Raw genomic sequence first — 16,109 nt, 5'->3', positions numbered from 1 at the left:
AATATGATTTTTTATTTTTACGGCTCTGCATTATAAACTTCTGTGAAGCACTTGGTGGGTCAAAGTGCTCACCACACATCTAGATAAGTTCCTTAGGGGGTCTACTTTCCAAAATGGTGTCACTTGTAGGGAGTTTCAATGTTTAGGCACATCAGGGGCTCTCCAAACGCAACATGGCGTCCCATCTCAATTCCAGTCAATTTTGCATTGAAAAGTCAAATGGCGCTCCTTCCCTTCCAAGCTCTGCCATGCGCCCAAACAATGGTTTACACCCACATATGGGGTATCAGCGTACTCAGGACAAATTGCACAACATTTTTTGGGGTCCAATTTCTTCTCTTACCCTTGGGAAAATAAAAAATTGGGGGCGAAAAGATCATTTTTGTGAAAAAATATGATTTTTTATTTTTACGGCTCTGCATTATAAACTTCTGTGAAGCACTTGGTGGGTCAAAGTGCTCACCACACATCAAGATAAGTTCCTTAGGGGGTCTACTTTCCAAAATGGTGTCACTTGTAGGGGGTTTCAGTGTTTAGGCACATCAGGGGCTCTCCAAACGCAACATGGCGTCCCATCTCAATTCCAGTCAATTTTGCATTGAAAAGTCAAATGGCGCTCCTTCCCTTCCAAGCTCTGCCATGCGCCCAAACAATGGTTTACACCCACATATGGGGTATCAGCGTACTCAGGACAAATTGCACAACATTTTTTGGGGTCCAATTTCTTCTCTTACCCTTGGGAAAATAAAAAATTGGGGGCAAAAAGATCATTTTTGTGAAAAAATATGATTTTTTATTTTTACGGCTCTGCATTATAAACTTCTGTGAAGCACTTGGTGGGTCAAAGTGCTCACCACACATCAAGATAAGTTCCTTAGGGGGTCTACTTTCCAAAATGGTGTCACTTGTAGGGAGTTTCAATGTTTAGGCACATCAGGGGCTCTCCAAACGCAACATGGCGTCCCATCTCAATTCCAGTCAATTTTGCATTGAAAAGTCAAATGGCGCTCCTTCCCTTCCAAGCTCTGCCATGCGCCCAAACAATGGTTTACACCCACATATGGGGTATCATCGTACTCAGGACAAATTGCACAACATTTTTTGGGGTCCAATTTCTTCTCTTACCCTTGGGAAAATAAAAAATTGGGGGCAAAAAGATCATTTTTGTGAAAAAATATGATTTTTTATTTTTACGGCTCTGCGTTATAAACTTCTGTGAAGCACTTGGTGGGTCAAAGTGCTCACCACACATCAAGATAAGTTCCTTAGGGGGTCTACTTTCCAAAATGGTGTCACTTGTAGGGGGTTTCAGTGTTTAGGCACATCAGGGGCTCTCCAAACGCAACATGGCGTCCCATCTCAATTCCAGTCAATTTTGCATTGAAAAGTCAAATGGCGCTCCTTTCCTTCCGAGCTCTGCCATACGCCCAAACAGTGGTTTACCCTCACATATGGGGTATCAGCGTACTCAGGACAAATTGTACAACAACTTTGGGGGTCCATTTTCTCCTGTTACCCTTGGTAAAATAAAACAAATTGGAGCTGAAATAAATTGTGTGTGAAAAAAAGTTAAATGCTCATTTTTATTTAAACATTCAAAAAATTCCTGTGAAACACCTGAAGGGTTAATAAACTTCTTGAATGTGGTTTTGAGCACCTTGAGGGGTGCAGTTTTTAGAATGGTGTCACACTTGAGTATTTTCTATCATATAGACCCCTCAAAATGACTTCAAATGAGATGTGGTCCCTAAAAAAAAATGGTGTTGTAAAAATGAGAAATTGCTGGTCAACTTTTAACCCTTATAACTCCGTCACAAAAAAAAATTTTGGTTCCAAAATTGTACTGATGTAAAGTAGACATGTGGGAAATGTTACTTATTAAGTATTTTGCGTGACATATGTCTGTGATTTAAGGGCATAAAAATTCAAAGTTGGAAAATTGCGAAATTTTCAAAATTTTCGCCAAATATTCGTTTTTTTCACAAATAAATGCAAGTTATATCGAATAAATTTTACCACTAACATGAAGTACAATATGTCACGAGAAAACAATGTCAGAATCGCCAAGATCCGTCAAAGCGTTCCAGAGTTATAGCCTCATAAAGGGACAGTGGTCAGAATTGTAAAAATTGGCCCGGTCATTAACGTGCAAACCACCCTTGGGGGTGAAGGGGTTAAGGTGGGGGTATCCTAGACTAGTAATGCGCATGTACTAAGTGAATGGACTGAAAAACATTTACCCATGGGGCGTATACATATATATCAAAGAATATTGTTAGGCTATGTTCCCATGATCAGGAAGTAGCAGCGCTTTGGACTCTGCATATCTTCCCTATGTCCAAAGAACTGCGTTCTAATCATGCAGGTAAATCCGAGTGTGTTCACTGAACAATGATGATTTACCACACCCAATGCATACATTTGTGCTCAAAAGTTTACTAACCCAGGCAGAATTTTTGCTTGCTTGGCCTTTTTTCAGAGAATATGAATGATAACACCAAAACTTTTTCTCCAGTCATGGTTAGTGGTTGGGTGAAGCCATTTATTGTCAAACTACTGTGTTTTCTCTTTTTAAATCATAATGACAACCCAAATGACTGATCAAAAGTTCACTATCCCCATTTCTTAATACCATGTATTGCCCCCCTCTAACATCAATCACAGCTTGAAGTCTTTTGTGGTAGTTGTGGATGAAGTTCTTTATTTTCTCAGATGTTTTCTATTGTGGAAATTTCTGCCGACGATACTAGCATCTCTACAACAAAAGTTAACATGAGAAGAAACAAAAGGATTTGATCAGGTACACTCACTCTGGTTAAATCTGTGAATACTTTATTTCTTCATGCTGAAACGTATTAAAAGAAATCTGACACGTTTCTAGTGCAAAGATGCTAAGGCTCGTACACCCGCACTACAGGCGAATTTATGCAGAGTCAAATTGAAGCATCGTGGGCTTGGCATTTCTATAAATCCCAATCTACTGTGCTTACAATGCAGCATTTTGAATGCAGCGCACATAAATACCCTTAAAAAATATATAGCGAGGGAAGCATGATCACCCTGTTGATATGTTGGTGGTGAAGTAGAAAGATGACACAAGAGACACAAAATGTTGAAACGTATGTTTGTGTGGAAAGGGGTGCTTGGGAATAGACTAGAAAACAAGAAAACACTGTATTTGAGTTTATGTTTTGCTGCAGTCATCCGTTGATGTTGAAAACTTGAAGTCTGGGCTAATCCAGCCCTTGTTCATTTTAATAAGATTCAGCCTCACAGCAATTTTCAGTTGACAGGCAGATGCACCCAGTTATATTAACCCCGACAGCACCAAAAACCCTCAATGACAAAACGCTATAGACAGGGCAGGCCAGGACCTTCAAGGCATAGAGAGACAGTTCATGCTATGTGTCTAGCTTGGATACCCAATAGTTGGCAAGGTACTTCAACATCTTCCAAAACTTTTCTCCATTTGTCAGGGTACCCCACGCATCAGGGCCTGAGAAAACGGTCCCACACCTTTGATAGTGTTCACCTGCCTTTGCTGCATCTGGAGTGTGTCTCCCTCATCTAGTTCTTGGCTGTCCAAGGAACTGTGACCTCTGCTGCAAGTGTTCTTAGATGGAAAATATTTTAACAATTCTTCAAATAGGGCCTTCTTGTACTGCAACATTTTATTAGACCTCTCCGCCATGGGAAGGAGAGATGGAAAATTCTCCTTGCAGCGTGGGTCTAGAAGTGTGACCAACCAGTAATTTGTGTTGGCCAAAATGCATACAATGCGAGGGTCATAGGAAAGGCAGAACATAAGCTCAGCCATGTGTGCTAAACTGGCAACAGCCTAGACTTCCCTGTTCCCACTGTGATGCAGTGACCCATGTTACAGCCAGAGGGCGATGTATTTGCTACTCAGGATACGCATGGAGGCGTATGTGTAATGCTGATGGTGAAACAGTGACCGTCAGGATCGTAAGTGGCCGGTATGTTTCGCAGAGGGAGTCTGCGCTGTAAGCCTGAAGTAAGGTTGATCTGGGACCCACAAGTATTTGTGTTTGTCTGCTTAAAAGGGAGGCTTGCAGGGTTAGTCGGAGAGCTGGGCGGGACTGGCTAACCACACACACCTCCCACCTATAGGGGTGGTTACAGCTACCTAATGTGACCAGGGTTTGGTCACATGATTCTGTGTGTATGGACCTGAATGGTTCTTGACACTAAGGTCCTATGAGAGGAAAGGCCTGGGTGTTGAGAGGTCTAGAGTGGGGACTGGATCCCTGAAGAGCACCCGGTGAGGACGTGATCATAAATGGCCTCTGTGTTGGGAGGTCCTGGGAGTAGGACTGATCCCTGGAGAGCATGAGGTGAGACCATGTACCTACAGAGCCTGGGGCAGCTTCTGTGTTGGCGAAGCCAGGACTGACAAGGAGTCAGCGTGAGGAGCAGAGCTCCTGGAAGGTAACCCCAGACAACGGGGGGGTTGTAATATTTGGCAGAGAGGTTTATCTGCTACATGAACAGACTGGTGGTCATAATATGTTCGTAGATGTAATGAAATTGACTTTACGTTATGTGGTTTATGCAGAGTTAATAAACCAAATAGACTGTTTATGTGAGAAAACATTACTGAGTGCTTTAATCCCGTTGCCAATCCCCAACGCACTCAGGGAGCTCCATCTCACACCACCAAGAGGACGACTGTCCATGTTGTACTCCTCCTCTTCCTCCGGCCATCCATGCTGAACAGACGGGATGAAGATGGGGTGGGTAGTACCATCTGTAGCGCAGGCAACCAGCTGCTGTTCCTCCTTCTCATTATCACCCAAACAGCGTTGAGAAGATGAGATGAGGCTGGACTGGTTAGTGTCACCCTGTATTGTTTCATGCTCCATCTCCACTTGCTCAGCCTGCAAATACTCCTCTTTAATTGTGCGCAGCAAGCATTTCAGTAGACAGAGAAATGACATGGTTTCGCTGATTATGGTGTCATCGCCACTCATCATCTTGGTCGAGAATCAGAGTTTTGGAGTACCATACATATGTCAGATATCCATACAGAATCATCAGCTCTTATGTGCGGAGGCTGACCATAATATTGACGGGCATGGTATTCAACTACTCTCAACTGCTGCTCACAAAGCTTTGCCAACATATGCAATGCTGAGTTCCCACACATGGTAACATCGCACTCTAGTCTTTGACCTGGAAGTTGCAAATGCTGCTGCAGCTGACTTGTGGAAGTACACCACCTATGTGCCTGTTTCCTCGAGTAGCTCAGGCAGATCTGGGTAGTTTTTGACAAACCGCTGAACCACAAAGTTGAGCACGTGAGCAAAGCGTGATACGTGTGCGAGGTTGCCAAGGTTCATAGCCGTCACTAGGTTAACGCCTTAGTCACACATGACCATGCTTGGTTGTAGGTTCAGGGGCGAGAGCCACAGATAATTCTGGTCTGTTAGACCTTTCAATAACTCTACGGCGGTGTGCAGTTTGTAACCCAAGCAGATTAGCTTCAGCAGAGCCTGTTGCTGTTTTGCTGAGGCAGTGCTGAAGAGCTTCCGGTTTGCTACTGATGTTGATGTTTCAGAGATGGACAGTGAGGAGGTGGCGGCGCAGGAACTGTTGTAGAAGATGAGAGAAACCCAGATTGAACAAGGACCAGCAATCTTCGGTAACGGTAGCATGTGTTCTGTCTCAGGACCCAGCTCAGTCCAGACTTCTAAAATGTTCACCCAGCTTGTTGTCAGGTAAATGTAGTGTTCCTGGCCACAAGCACTTGTCCACGTGTCCATAGTTAAGTGAGCCTCCTCAGTAACAGCGTTGGTAAGGGCATGGCTGATGTTATGGAACACGTGCTTGTGTAATGCGGGGACAGTACACTGGGAGAAATAGTGTTGGTTGGAAACCAAGTACTGAGGGACAGCGGCCACCATGAGATTTGAAGAAAGCATCTCCACAAGCTTAAACAGCAACATTTCCAGGGCAAGCAGTCTGGAAATGTAGCCATTTAGTATTGTGGCCTGCGGGTGGCTGCGTATTTACACTTGTGTTCCAAGGACTGGAGTATGGAAAACTGAACGTTGGGCTGGGACAATGACGTGGGCATGGTACAAGAGTGCAACGACAGGTACAGTTGGGTACACATCTTTGCCTGCATCATGGACATGGGATTGGTGTGCACATAGAACAGGGGAAAAGGAAGTAGTGTCACGCAGTGACACTGTTTCTGGACCATGGCATTTGGCCCAACTAGTCAGGTGCTTTGCGGTCATGTGCTCGAGCACGCTGGTTGTGGTCAGGCTGGTAGTAGTGCTGTCCCTGCTGGTGCTAAAAAAAAGCACTAGAATCGGGACACCTAAACCTTGGTTTGGCAACTTCACCCATGTTGGTGCTCTGGGGAACAGTTGACGCCTTGTGTCTCTGGCCACCCCACTGCATGTTCCTGCCTGTTGTGGTGCTGCAGAACCCTCACCCCCTAAGTGCTACTGTCCTTGCTCTGCATGTTGCCTTCCCAGGTTTTGTCAGTGACTTTATTGTCCACCACCTCATCTTCCACTTCCATACCTTGGTCCTCCTTCTGATTTCATGATTTAACATCAGTTGTTAGCAATTGTGTCTCATCATTATCCACCTCTTATGACAGTAACTAAATTTTTCCATTGTTGCCTTCTTGTGACCGTGGCTGCTCAAATATTTTGACATTGCTACATGCTATCTCCTCATGTCTCAAGCGACAGGCCAGAATCTATAAAAGACAGTCGGAGTGTCCAAGTGTGAGATCACTTGTCTCTGGGTACTCAGCATGGTGGGAGGAAGGAGGATCAGGATGAAGATTATGTGGTCCAGAATCACGACTACTGAAACTGGACCGTGTGGAAGACAGGGTGGTGCTGTCAAACCTCGAGCTTGCACAAGCATTCAAATATACTCGCTAAGTAATGAGCTTCTCAAGCGCACTGATGCTAACAAGCAGTGACGAGCACGTTCACTCACTAGTGGAGACTGAAAGTGTAATTCTGGGCTTTAATTTTTTTCTTTTGATGGTGTTTACCAATTGAGTTAACTAATTTTATATTTTGATAAATCAGACTTTTATGGTTTCAACTGTACAGACTTAAAATAATATATAATTTTTTTATTTTTTTAAAGAAAATATTGTAATTACTATTTCTTAGTATTCTTAGAGAACTTGAAATTGAAATCATCTGATTGCTTTATATGGAAATACCTCAATATTGCAGTATATAGCAAAAATCACAGTCACCTATGAAACCAATCACAGGTTGGTCTTCACAAGAGTACACTCATGGCCAGCACAGGGGCCTTCAGTATGGCCATAGCAATCCATTGGCACTCCACAATTGAGGGAGTTGATGAGCGCGTGGAACAGCGCCCCCTTTACCCCTTGATCATATGTTGTATATTTTGCTATCAGAGACTGACAGCAGCATGTAAGAGGTTAACAGCAGCAGGGGGAGCATCCTCTGATTGCCACTTATAGAGCACAGCAATTATCTAACAGTGATGATGCATAACTCCTAACCCGGCATCATATATGGGGACATAACATAGGTTTTACAGTACATTCAATGGTGGGAAGAGGCCTAAGTGAGTAATCCTGAAGTCAAGGTTCATTTGTCTGACTTTCTAGAATTTTGTAATTCACCAGATCTTTGCTTATACGAAGATAAATTGTTTCCTACAGTATTTACTTCACTGAAAAGGTTGTGGACAAGAGAAATTAATTCATGCTTTATAACCTGCGAGTCTTGGTCCTGTGGCACTTTGTAAAAGGAGGGGTAATGTCATGTACTTATCACCTCTGAGCAGTCTCATCACACCAGATACCATTATCGCAGTAGATTCTATGGCGTCCAATAAACACGATCGTCCAGTCAGTCCTAGTTTTCCCGACAATTATCATCAATGATTTGCAAAGCGATTATTTTTTTTGGAACAGAATATATCTTCTTTTCTTCTCGCTTTTTCAACAGAACAGCTGCAAGTCTGACATTAAAGTGCATCTTTCCATTACTACATCTTTCATCTGGCTCTAATAGTCAAATACAGTTTGCTTCAAGGTTTTGGAGTGAACTCTGGATTATTACAAGCCAAGCTCCATCTTCAATCAAAGGTCAAACAGAATGAGTCAATCCATCAGGAAACCATAACTGGTGAAGCTCAAGACATATGGAAAAGGTCACTGTAATGGGATTCTCCATTATGTCACCCTGATAATATCTGTATTTCATCTTCTTGGAGGAATGACATGTCGCTGATCACTGACCACATTGGTAACCAATGCATCTTTGGTGCTGCCAGATATTTTCTTGGCCCATTGCCATTACTTTTATTTTGTCTGGCTCTCTATGCAACAATCTAATGGTGTTTAATTTAACATATGGAAATGCAAAGATTTAATAAGCTGGAGGGACAAATTGGTAACTTATTTGCCAAAAAACAAAATGTAATTTAAGTGTCTCCTGTGGCCTGTGATTGGGTGCAGAAACCACATTTGTGGTCATCAACCATGGATTTTATTTTTCCCTGTTGTACAAAGACGGCATTTCAACTTTACCAATATAAATACATGCGAAAAAAGTTTTCAAAACTTGTGTTACACACACTAAAGAAAAAATAAATAAAAATCAACACAACTGTAGCATCCAGTTACTCAAAAGAATCTGTGATGTCTGTGCAGCTAGAGGCTACTACTCACCTGCGCGGTTATCTGTAGGAATCTCCTCTTTACACTGCTGTTCACTCTTCACATATGTCTCTGTAGTATTAATATGGGTCCGATTTTCACCCTGAAACAAATATTGTAAAAGTCACAAACAGATGGAGAAGACACATCTATGATCAGCTCTAATCCTGCCATCTCCACCATGCTCATTACACAAAGTATAAAATATATTATACAGGGGGATAAAACAAGACTGAGCACAAGACCTTCACAGTCTTCTACACACTGGGCTACAGGTAGTCACCAGGTGCCATTCCCAGGCAGACTTCGGTACTGCAGCTGCCAATCCCAAGTGGTCGGGATTGCTGAACGAGGAGACGTGACCGGAGTCACTGCCGAGCAGGATCCGAAGGCAGACAGACAACTTGGATCGTGAAGATAAACTACGTGTGCAAACAAGAAACTATCGGTAAACAGTTTAGTAGCTGGGACTATGGATTCCGGACTGGCAGCACCAGGACCAAGGGAATAAAATGAAAAACTTTAATGAAAACATTAAAAACACAATAGAACAATGCTCCATGCGGACAACACCATAACCCTAGTGAGTAAAGCTACGCGTTTCGACCGGAAAGGTCTTTGTCAAAGCTCAACTACCATGATTCCAATTAGAATAAATGGAATCCTTCTGCCAATCTGGCAGCTCCAAAGAGGTCACATGTTCAAAAGGTCCTATTGCCTATAAAATGCTTGAACCAAAAACAATAAGGGTATGTGCACACGATGCAGATTAAGTGCAGAATTGGTGCAGAACTGCAGCAGATGTTTCTGCTGCAGAAACGCTGCAGAACTGCACCGCGATTTACAGTACAATGCAAATCAATGCGAAAAAAAAAAAAGCTGTGCACATGGTGCAGAAAAATCTGCACAGAAACGCCGCAGACCCCAAAGAAGTGCACGTCGCCTCCCTTGTGCAGCTCTGCAGCGCCTCCGCGCAGCCCCCTCCCCTTCACACCGATTCACACCGCACTGCACAGAAACTGCACCAAATCTGCAGGTGCAGGTTTAGTGCAGAAAATTCTGCACCACATTCCCCACGTGTGCACATAGCCCAAGTGTGATGAAAAATAAGAACAAATAAGTACAAAATAAATTTTATACATACAGAAATAATAACAACAATAATATATAATGCATATACATCAAAAACAGTTTGCTCAATAGTGGAACATGATTTCATTTCTCCTATTCAACCCGTCAGGAAACCTAGTCCCCAGGTTGAAAATCCAGTATGCTTCACGAGTAAGCAAAATTCTGCCGAGATCGCCGCCGCGAGGAAGTTTTTTTATCTTCTCTATACCAGTGACTGTTAGGGAACTAATATTGCGTGCATGTAACTCGATAAAATGTTTAGCCACAGAAGAAATATTGCGATTAGTATTTCTAGTATTGGAAATATCATATAAATGTTCCGTGATGTGAGTCTTTAATTTCCTAATAGTGCAACCTATATATGATTTTTGACAAAGGCTGCAATCAATTTTATAGACTACGTATCGGGTATTGCAATTAATAAATTCATGAATATTGAAAGAATTAGTATTGTTGAAATCATGAAATACTTTGGTTACAACCATCTGTTTGCAAGTAGTGCAATTAACCGTACCACATTTATAGCTGCCTTTGCAGTCCAACCAGGTCCCCGATCTACTATTGTTTTTAGAAACGAACATACTGGGAGACAATATATTGCCTAATGTTGGTGCTCTCCTTGCCACAATATTGCAACCCCAATCAAGTATCTTGGCTAAAATAGGATCCTCATATAATATGGGTATTGACTTATTAATGATGGCTTTGATAGCATTAAATTGTGGGCTATATTGCAAGCATACAAATGGCTTTTTGGAAAATTTCTTTTTTTGCCTATGTGACTTGTGATGAGAATGAGATGAAATGAGATCACTTTGATTTTTATTTGAAACTATGTTGTACGCCCGATTCAACATCCAATTTGGATACCCCCTATCATGAAATTTATTGCAGGATTTAATTAAATCATTATTGAACTGGTCATTGTTGTTACAATTACGTTTTAGCCTGGTAAATTCACCTACTGGAATCGACTTTACTGTATGCCTGGGATGGCTGCTATTGGCACGTAAAATTGTGTTACCAGAAATAGGTTTAGAATACGTTCTCGTGGAAATGAACTGATCAGGGATGCCAGTCAACTCTAAATCAAGAAAAGAAATAGTGGATTTATCATGAACAAAAGTAAACTTGATATTGTAATCGTTATTGATATAATCAATAAACATCGGTATGGCAGATACATCGCCCGTCCACACAATCAATGTATCGTCGATGTATCTGCCATACCAATGAATGAATGAGGAAAAAGGATTGGTAGATGTGAAAAGAAAAAAATATTCCCAAAGGGCCATAACTAAATTAGCTAACGATGGTGAAAATTTGGCACCCATGGCCACACCGGTGTGCTGTAAATAATACTTCTGATCAAAAGAAAAAAAATTGTGTGTCAGAAGAAAAAAAGTCACCTGCAAAATAAAATTAATCAAATCTTGGGAATAAGAACTGTAACGATCCAAATGAAATTGTAAAGCCTGTATGGCTACATTATGGGGTATACATGTATAAAGTGATGTCACATCACAACTGAGCCAACTAAATTCAGAAGACCATTTTTTACACGACAAAGAACTTCCATCTTTAGTGTCCTTGATATGACCCGGAATCCTGAGGACCAGGGGCTGTAATAAAGAATCAAGCCACTGGCCCAGATGTTCATTGGTAGACCCAATACTAGAAACTATAGGTCGCATAGGAGGAAAAATACTCTTCTTGTGAGTTTTAGGAAGACCATGCAATATGGGCATAACAGGGTGCGACACTTGCAAAAATTCAGCTTGTTTGTCCGAAAAAAATACCCAATGTCACGCCTTCCATAATTATTTTGTCTATATCCTTTTTTAATGCAACAGTAGGGTCTGATAACAATAATTTATATGTAGCAACATCAGATAGTAGCCCCAAAATGCTGTTCTTGTAATCCTCGGAATCCATGATGACAATCAATCCACCCTTATCACTCATTTTAATAATGATGTCCTTCATGTTTTTGATATCCTCAACAGCCTGCCTGTGTTTACTGGATAAATTACCAGTTTTATTATTGGCAGATACATTGTATTTCAAGTTCTTAAGCTCACGTTCAATGACATCCTGAAATTTACTCATACTATCAGGTCTTGTTTGAATCGGATAAAAAAAAAGGGTTTTTGATTTTAAAGTTGTCAGATTGATGAATCAAATTATCAGGCGCTTCATTCACATGTTGCAGCTCCTGCAATGTCAAAAGAGAAATCTGTTCATGAAAATCCAATGCCTGGAATTCATTGACTTGAATATCCTCAGAATTGCGGTCAGTGATAGTTGGATCAGACCAAAAATGTTTTTTTTTTTGTTTTTTTTGAAAATCTTTTTATTGAAGTTTAAAGTACAATATAATACACAACATACATTGCCAATGATGATGATACAGAAATGTGACAATTTTAACAATAATGGATCCCCAAACCCTCCCACCCCTACCTAAACCAAAAACATAAACCTCTGGACTCTGCATACCTCCAACCATAAAGGTACCTCAAGGAATTGGTGAGTCACCACCTATCCGCTGCAGTAAATACCACTGGGTGTTTTCAAACTGTGCTCTCAGTTTCTCCCTAGTCTCCATAGGGAGCGATGGAATAAAAGTAACCCATGTAGAAAAGAATTTGCATACTTGTTTTTCTTTGTTAGTCAGTGCCTCCAACCACTCCATTTTAAATATATACTGTATTTTTGTGCGAATGAAAGAGAGTGAAGGAACTAAAGGATTCAACCACTGATGCAAAATACTCTTTCTAGTTGCTGAAGCCCATATCGTGAGTGTTGCCTTGATATGTTTGGGTAATTTTCGAGATGTTTCATCTAGGATATTGAAAATAGCCCATTGTGGGGTAAGTGCAAAACCCGTGCCACAAATTTTTTGCAGTTCTTTGTGTACCTCTCCCCAAAGTTCCCGAATTTGCGGGCAACTCCATAAGTGATGGTATATGTCAGTATTACGAGCTTTGCATTTGGAGCATGAGTAGACGATGGAAGGGGACATTTTAGATTGCATACATGGTGTGATATAGGCTCTATGTAATATTAGAAGTGCCATGTCAGTATAACTGCTATATGGTAAAATTTTCCTTTGTGTCATGGTAGCCTCAAAAAGGTCATTCACCTCCAAGTCAGGCATATCCTTCAGCCATCTCGCCACACCAGTGGTTTTCCCTTCCCCCACCCATTTTCTACGCAATATTGAGTAAATGTTACTTATAGAAGCCGGGTTAGATTTTGCATTCCGAATAAACCTATCTAAGTTGGCCTTTCCCTCTGTTGTCTCCCCCAGTGTCTGACATTTTCGAACCAGGCTACGTGCTTGAAGAAATAGAAACGGTTTATTATTAAATAATGGGTATTGTTGTGATGCCTTTTCAAAAGATATTATTGAGAAATTAAGATCTAAGAGATCTACCACCTGCCTGCAACCCTGAGACGCCAAAATCTTATAAAAAGACGGTGTGGAGCCCTCCATGAATTTCGGGTTTCCCAAAAAGGTCTGGAATGGAGATAAATTATATCTTAAACCACCAATCTTCCTACAACGTCTCCAAGTCTGTATCGTTTGCCAAAGTGATGGGTGGTCATTTATTCCCACTGGAAGTTCCTCCCCACCTAGATGTAATAAAGATGGTAGTGAAATGTGTGGATAAAACTGCTGCTCCAATCTAACGTTTGCAAAATGAGAAAGACCCCTAATCCAATCGATTGCATATCTAAGGTTAGCTGCTAAATTATATCTTCCCAAATCAGGAAAGTTAACACCACCCTCCAGTTTAGATGCCTGTAGTTTTGCAAGACCAATGCGTGATCTACCTCCAATCCCCCAAATGAATCTTCGGAAGTTTAAATTCAACAAATCTTGATCCGATTGAGTCAGCAGTAGTGGCAGAGTCTGGAAGGCATAAAGCAGTTTGGGAAAAGCTATCATTTTGATTAAATAGCATCTACCCGAGAAAGACAGTGAAAAGTGTTTCCAGGAGTGGAGAAGATCAATTATGGAGGAGACCAGTGGCCTATAATTCGCTCTATACAAAATAGAAGGGTCTGCAGGCAACCTTATCCCCAGGTATTTAATAGATTCCTGACACCAATGGAATGGGAATGTGGGGTCACTCAATCTCCCGGATCTGAAAACTGCTAGGGCTTCAGATTTACTGTAATTGACTTTGAAACCAGAGCATTTACCAAAACTGTCCAAAATAAGCATAATGGCCGGGATTGCCTTAACTGGGTTGGCGATAAATAAAAGAACATCATCAGCAAAGGCCGAGATCTTTACCGACTCAGTTCCCACCCTCACCCCTTCAAATGCCGTCTCGTTTTGTAACCTTCTTAAAAATGGGTCTAATGCTATGTTGAATAATAGTGGAGACAAGGGGCAGCCCTGTCGGGTTCCCCTCTGAATCTCAAAGGGTCTGGATAGAACATTGTTTACGGACATCCTGGACAGTGGTTTCCTATAAATTGTTTTGACCGCTTCACTAAACCACGGACCAAACTCTCGGAATGATAACAAATCATACAAATAGTTCCAGGTTACTCTATCAAACGCCTTGTCCGCGTCTAGGCTTACCACAATGGTTTTCATATGTTTATTTGCTCTACTATAAGATATTGCACCCACCGCTGTCCTAATGTTGAATGTAATGGATTTCCCGTGAATAAAACCAGTTTGTTGTGGTGATATCAATTTTGGCATTATTTTCTGTAATCTGTCTGCCAGAATTTTTGTAAAGATTTTAAAATCTGAATTTAATAATGAAATAGGTCTATAACCTTCGACCTGAGCATGGTCTTTACCCGGTTTAGGGAGAACAATAACCACCGCCTCATTAAAATAGTCCGGTATTTGACCAAGTTCAACTATCTTATTAAATAATTCACTCAAATAGGGAGCTATACATGAACCCAAGATCTTATAGTGTTCGTTACTGAACCCATCTGGGCCGGGTGCTTTAGATATTTTAAGTTTAGTTATGGTCTGTACAATTTCTGAAGGTGTTATTGGGGAATTAATGGTCTCTCTCTCTTCCTCTGTAAGCGCTGGGGCAAGGCTGTCTGTGAGGAATTCCCCGCTTCCTCCCCCTGTCTCTGACCTATACAACTCACTGAAAAAAGAACGAAACTCATCCACTATCTCTTCATTTTTAATCAGGGTGTGACCGCTGCGTTGTTGTATTTTGTGTATTCTCGTCTGTTTCCTATATGGTCTTGTGAGAGAAGCCAACACTTTCCCCGGCTTGTTACCCCATTTAAAATATTTTTGTTTTTGATAGTCTAAGTTAAATAAAGCTAACTCATGGGCCAAAGTGTCTGCCTCTTCTTTTGCCCTCAAATATTTTTCCTTTGTTAATGGAGTGTTATTTAGTTTGAAATCTTTGTATGCTTGAGTTAGTGATCTTTGTGTATCTCTGGCTTTATTCATAATGTCTTTTTTTTTATGACTGACATAAGAAATGATTTGACCTCTCATCACGGCCTTAGAGGCCATCCAGAACAGATGAGGGCTATCACAGTGGACCTGGTTATCATTTTTATATACTTCCCATGACATTTGTAGGTATTTTCTAAAATCGTCTGATTGGTATAGGTATGACGGAAAGCGCCACCTCCGTTCCTGGTGGATTGGGGATACTAATTTGGATTGAAACGTTACCGGGGCATGATCCGAAATATGGATATTTTGTATGTTTGAGCATGTTACTAAGGGTAACAAAGATTCGTGTAATAACCAACAGTCAATCCTGGCATGTGTGTCGTGTACATGGGAGTAATGAGAGTAGTCCCTCTCCAAAGGATGTTGTAGCCTCCATATGTCAATCAAATCAAAGTGGTCTATTAGTGATTGAATGCCACTACCCTGCATTGAACGATGAGTATCCCTAGGGTTAGATCTATCCATAGATATGTCTGCCACTTCATTAAAGTCACCTCCCATGACCACCCGTGATGTATCCCAGCTCGCCAGTCTCTCTCGTAGTTTAACTTGAAATTGGACTTCAGGTGCATTTGGGGCGTAAATATTGACTAGACTAAAACACGATCCCTCAATCATGATTTTAACTAGCAGAAATCTGCCTTGAGGATCTTCTAAAGTGTCTAGTATCTCATAGTTGAGGCCATTATATATCAATATGGCTACTCCTCGTTGTTTTTTTGTAAATTAGGCCTCAGCACAAAGTGTATATTTTCTGTTAAACATAGAAGGGAGTTTGCCCTTAACCCAATGTGTCTCTTGGAGAAAAATAATGTG

The 16,109-nt window shown here is 41.3% G+C and overlaps 1 protein-coding gene across 6 annotated transcripts in view; it reads right to left on the bottom strand.

The window, feature by feature from the left end:
- Nucleotides 1-16,109, bottom strand: part of LOC143767351 (uncharacterized) — a 145,049-nt gene that overhangs the window by 41,287 nt on the left and 87,653 nt on the right. For 4 of the 6 annotated variants that reach the window (XM_077255602.1, XM_077255603.1, XM_077255605.1 and 1 more), the window contains exon 8: nucleotides 8,711-8,801. The exons of the other annotated variants lie outside the window; for them this stretch is intronic. In XM_077255602.1, coding sequence (XP_077111717.1) covers nucleotides 8,711-8,801 — 91 coding nt within the window. The remainder of the gene's footprint in view (nucleotides 1-8,710; nucleotides 8,802-16,109) is intronic. 6 annotated transcript variants of the gene reach the window in all.

This window comes from Ranitomeya variabilis, chromosome 4 (genome assembly GCF_051348905.1).
Source record: "Ranitomeya variabilis isolate aRanVar5 chromosome 4, aRanVar5.hap1, whole genome shotgun sequence".
In the NCBI taxonomy this organism is placed as follows: Eukaryota; Metazoa; Chordata; class Amphibia; order Anura; family Dendrobatidae; genus Ranitomeya; species Ranitomeya variabilis.
The sequence above is the reverse complement of the archived record's forward strand: the minus strand, read 5'-3'. Positions and strand labels throughout refer to the sequence as shown.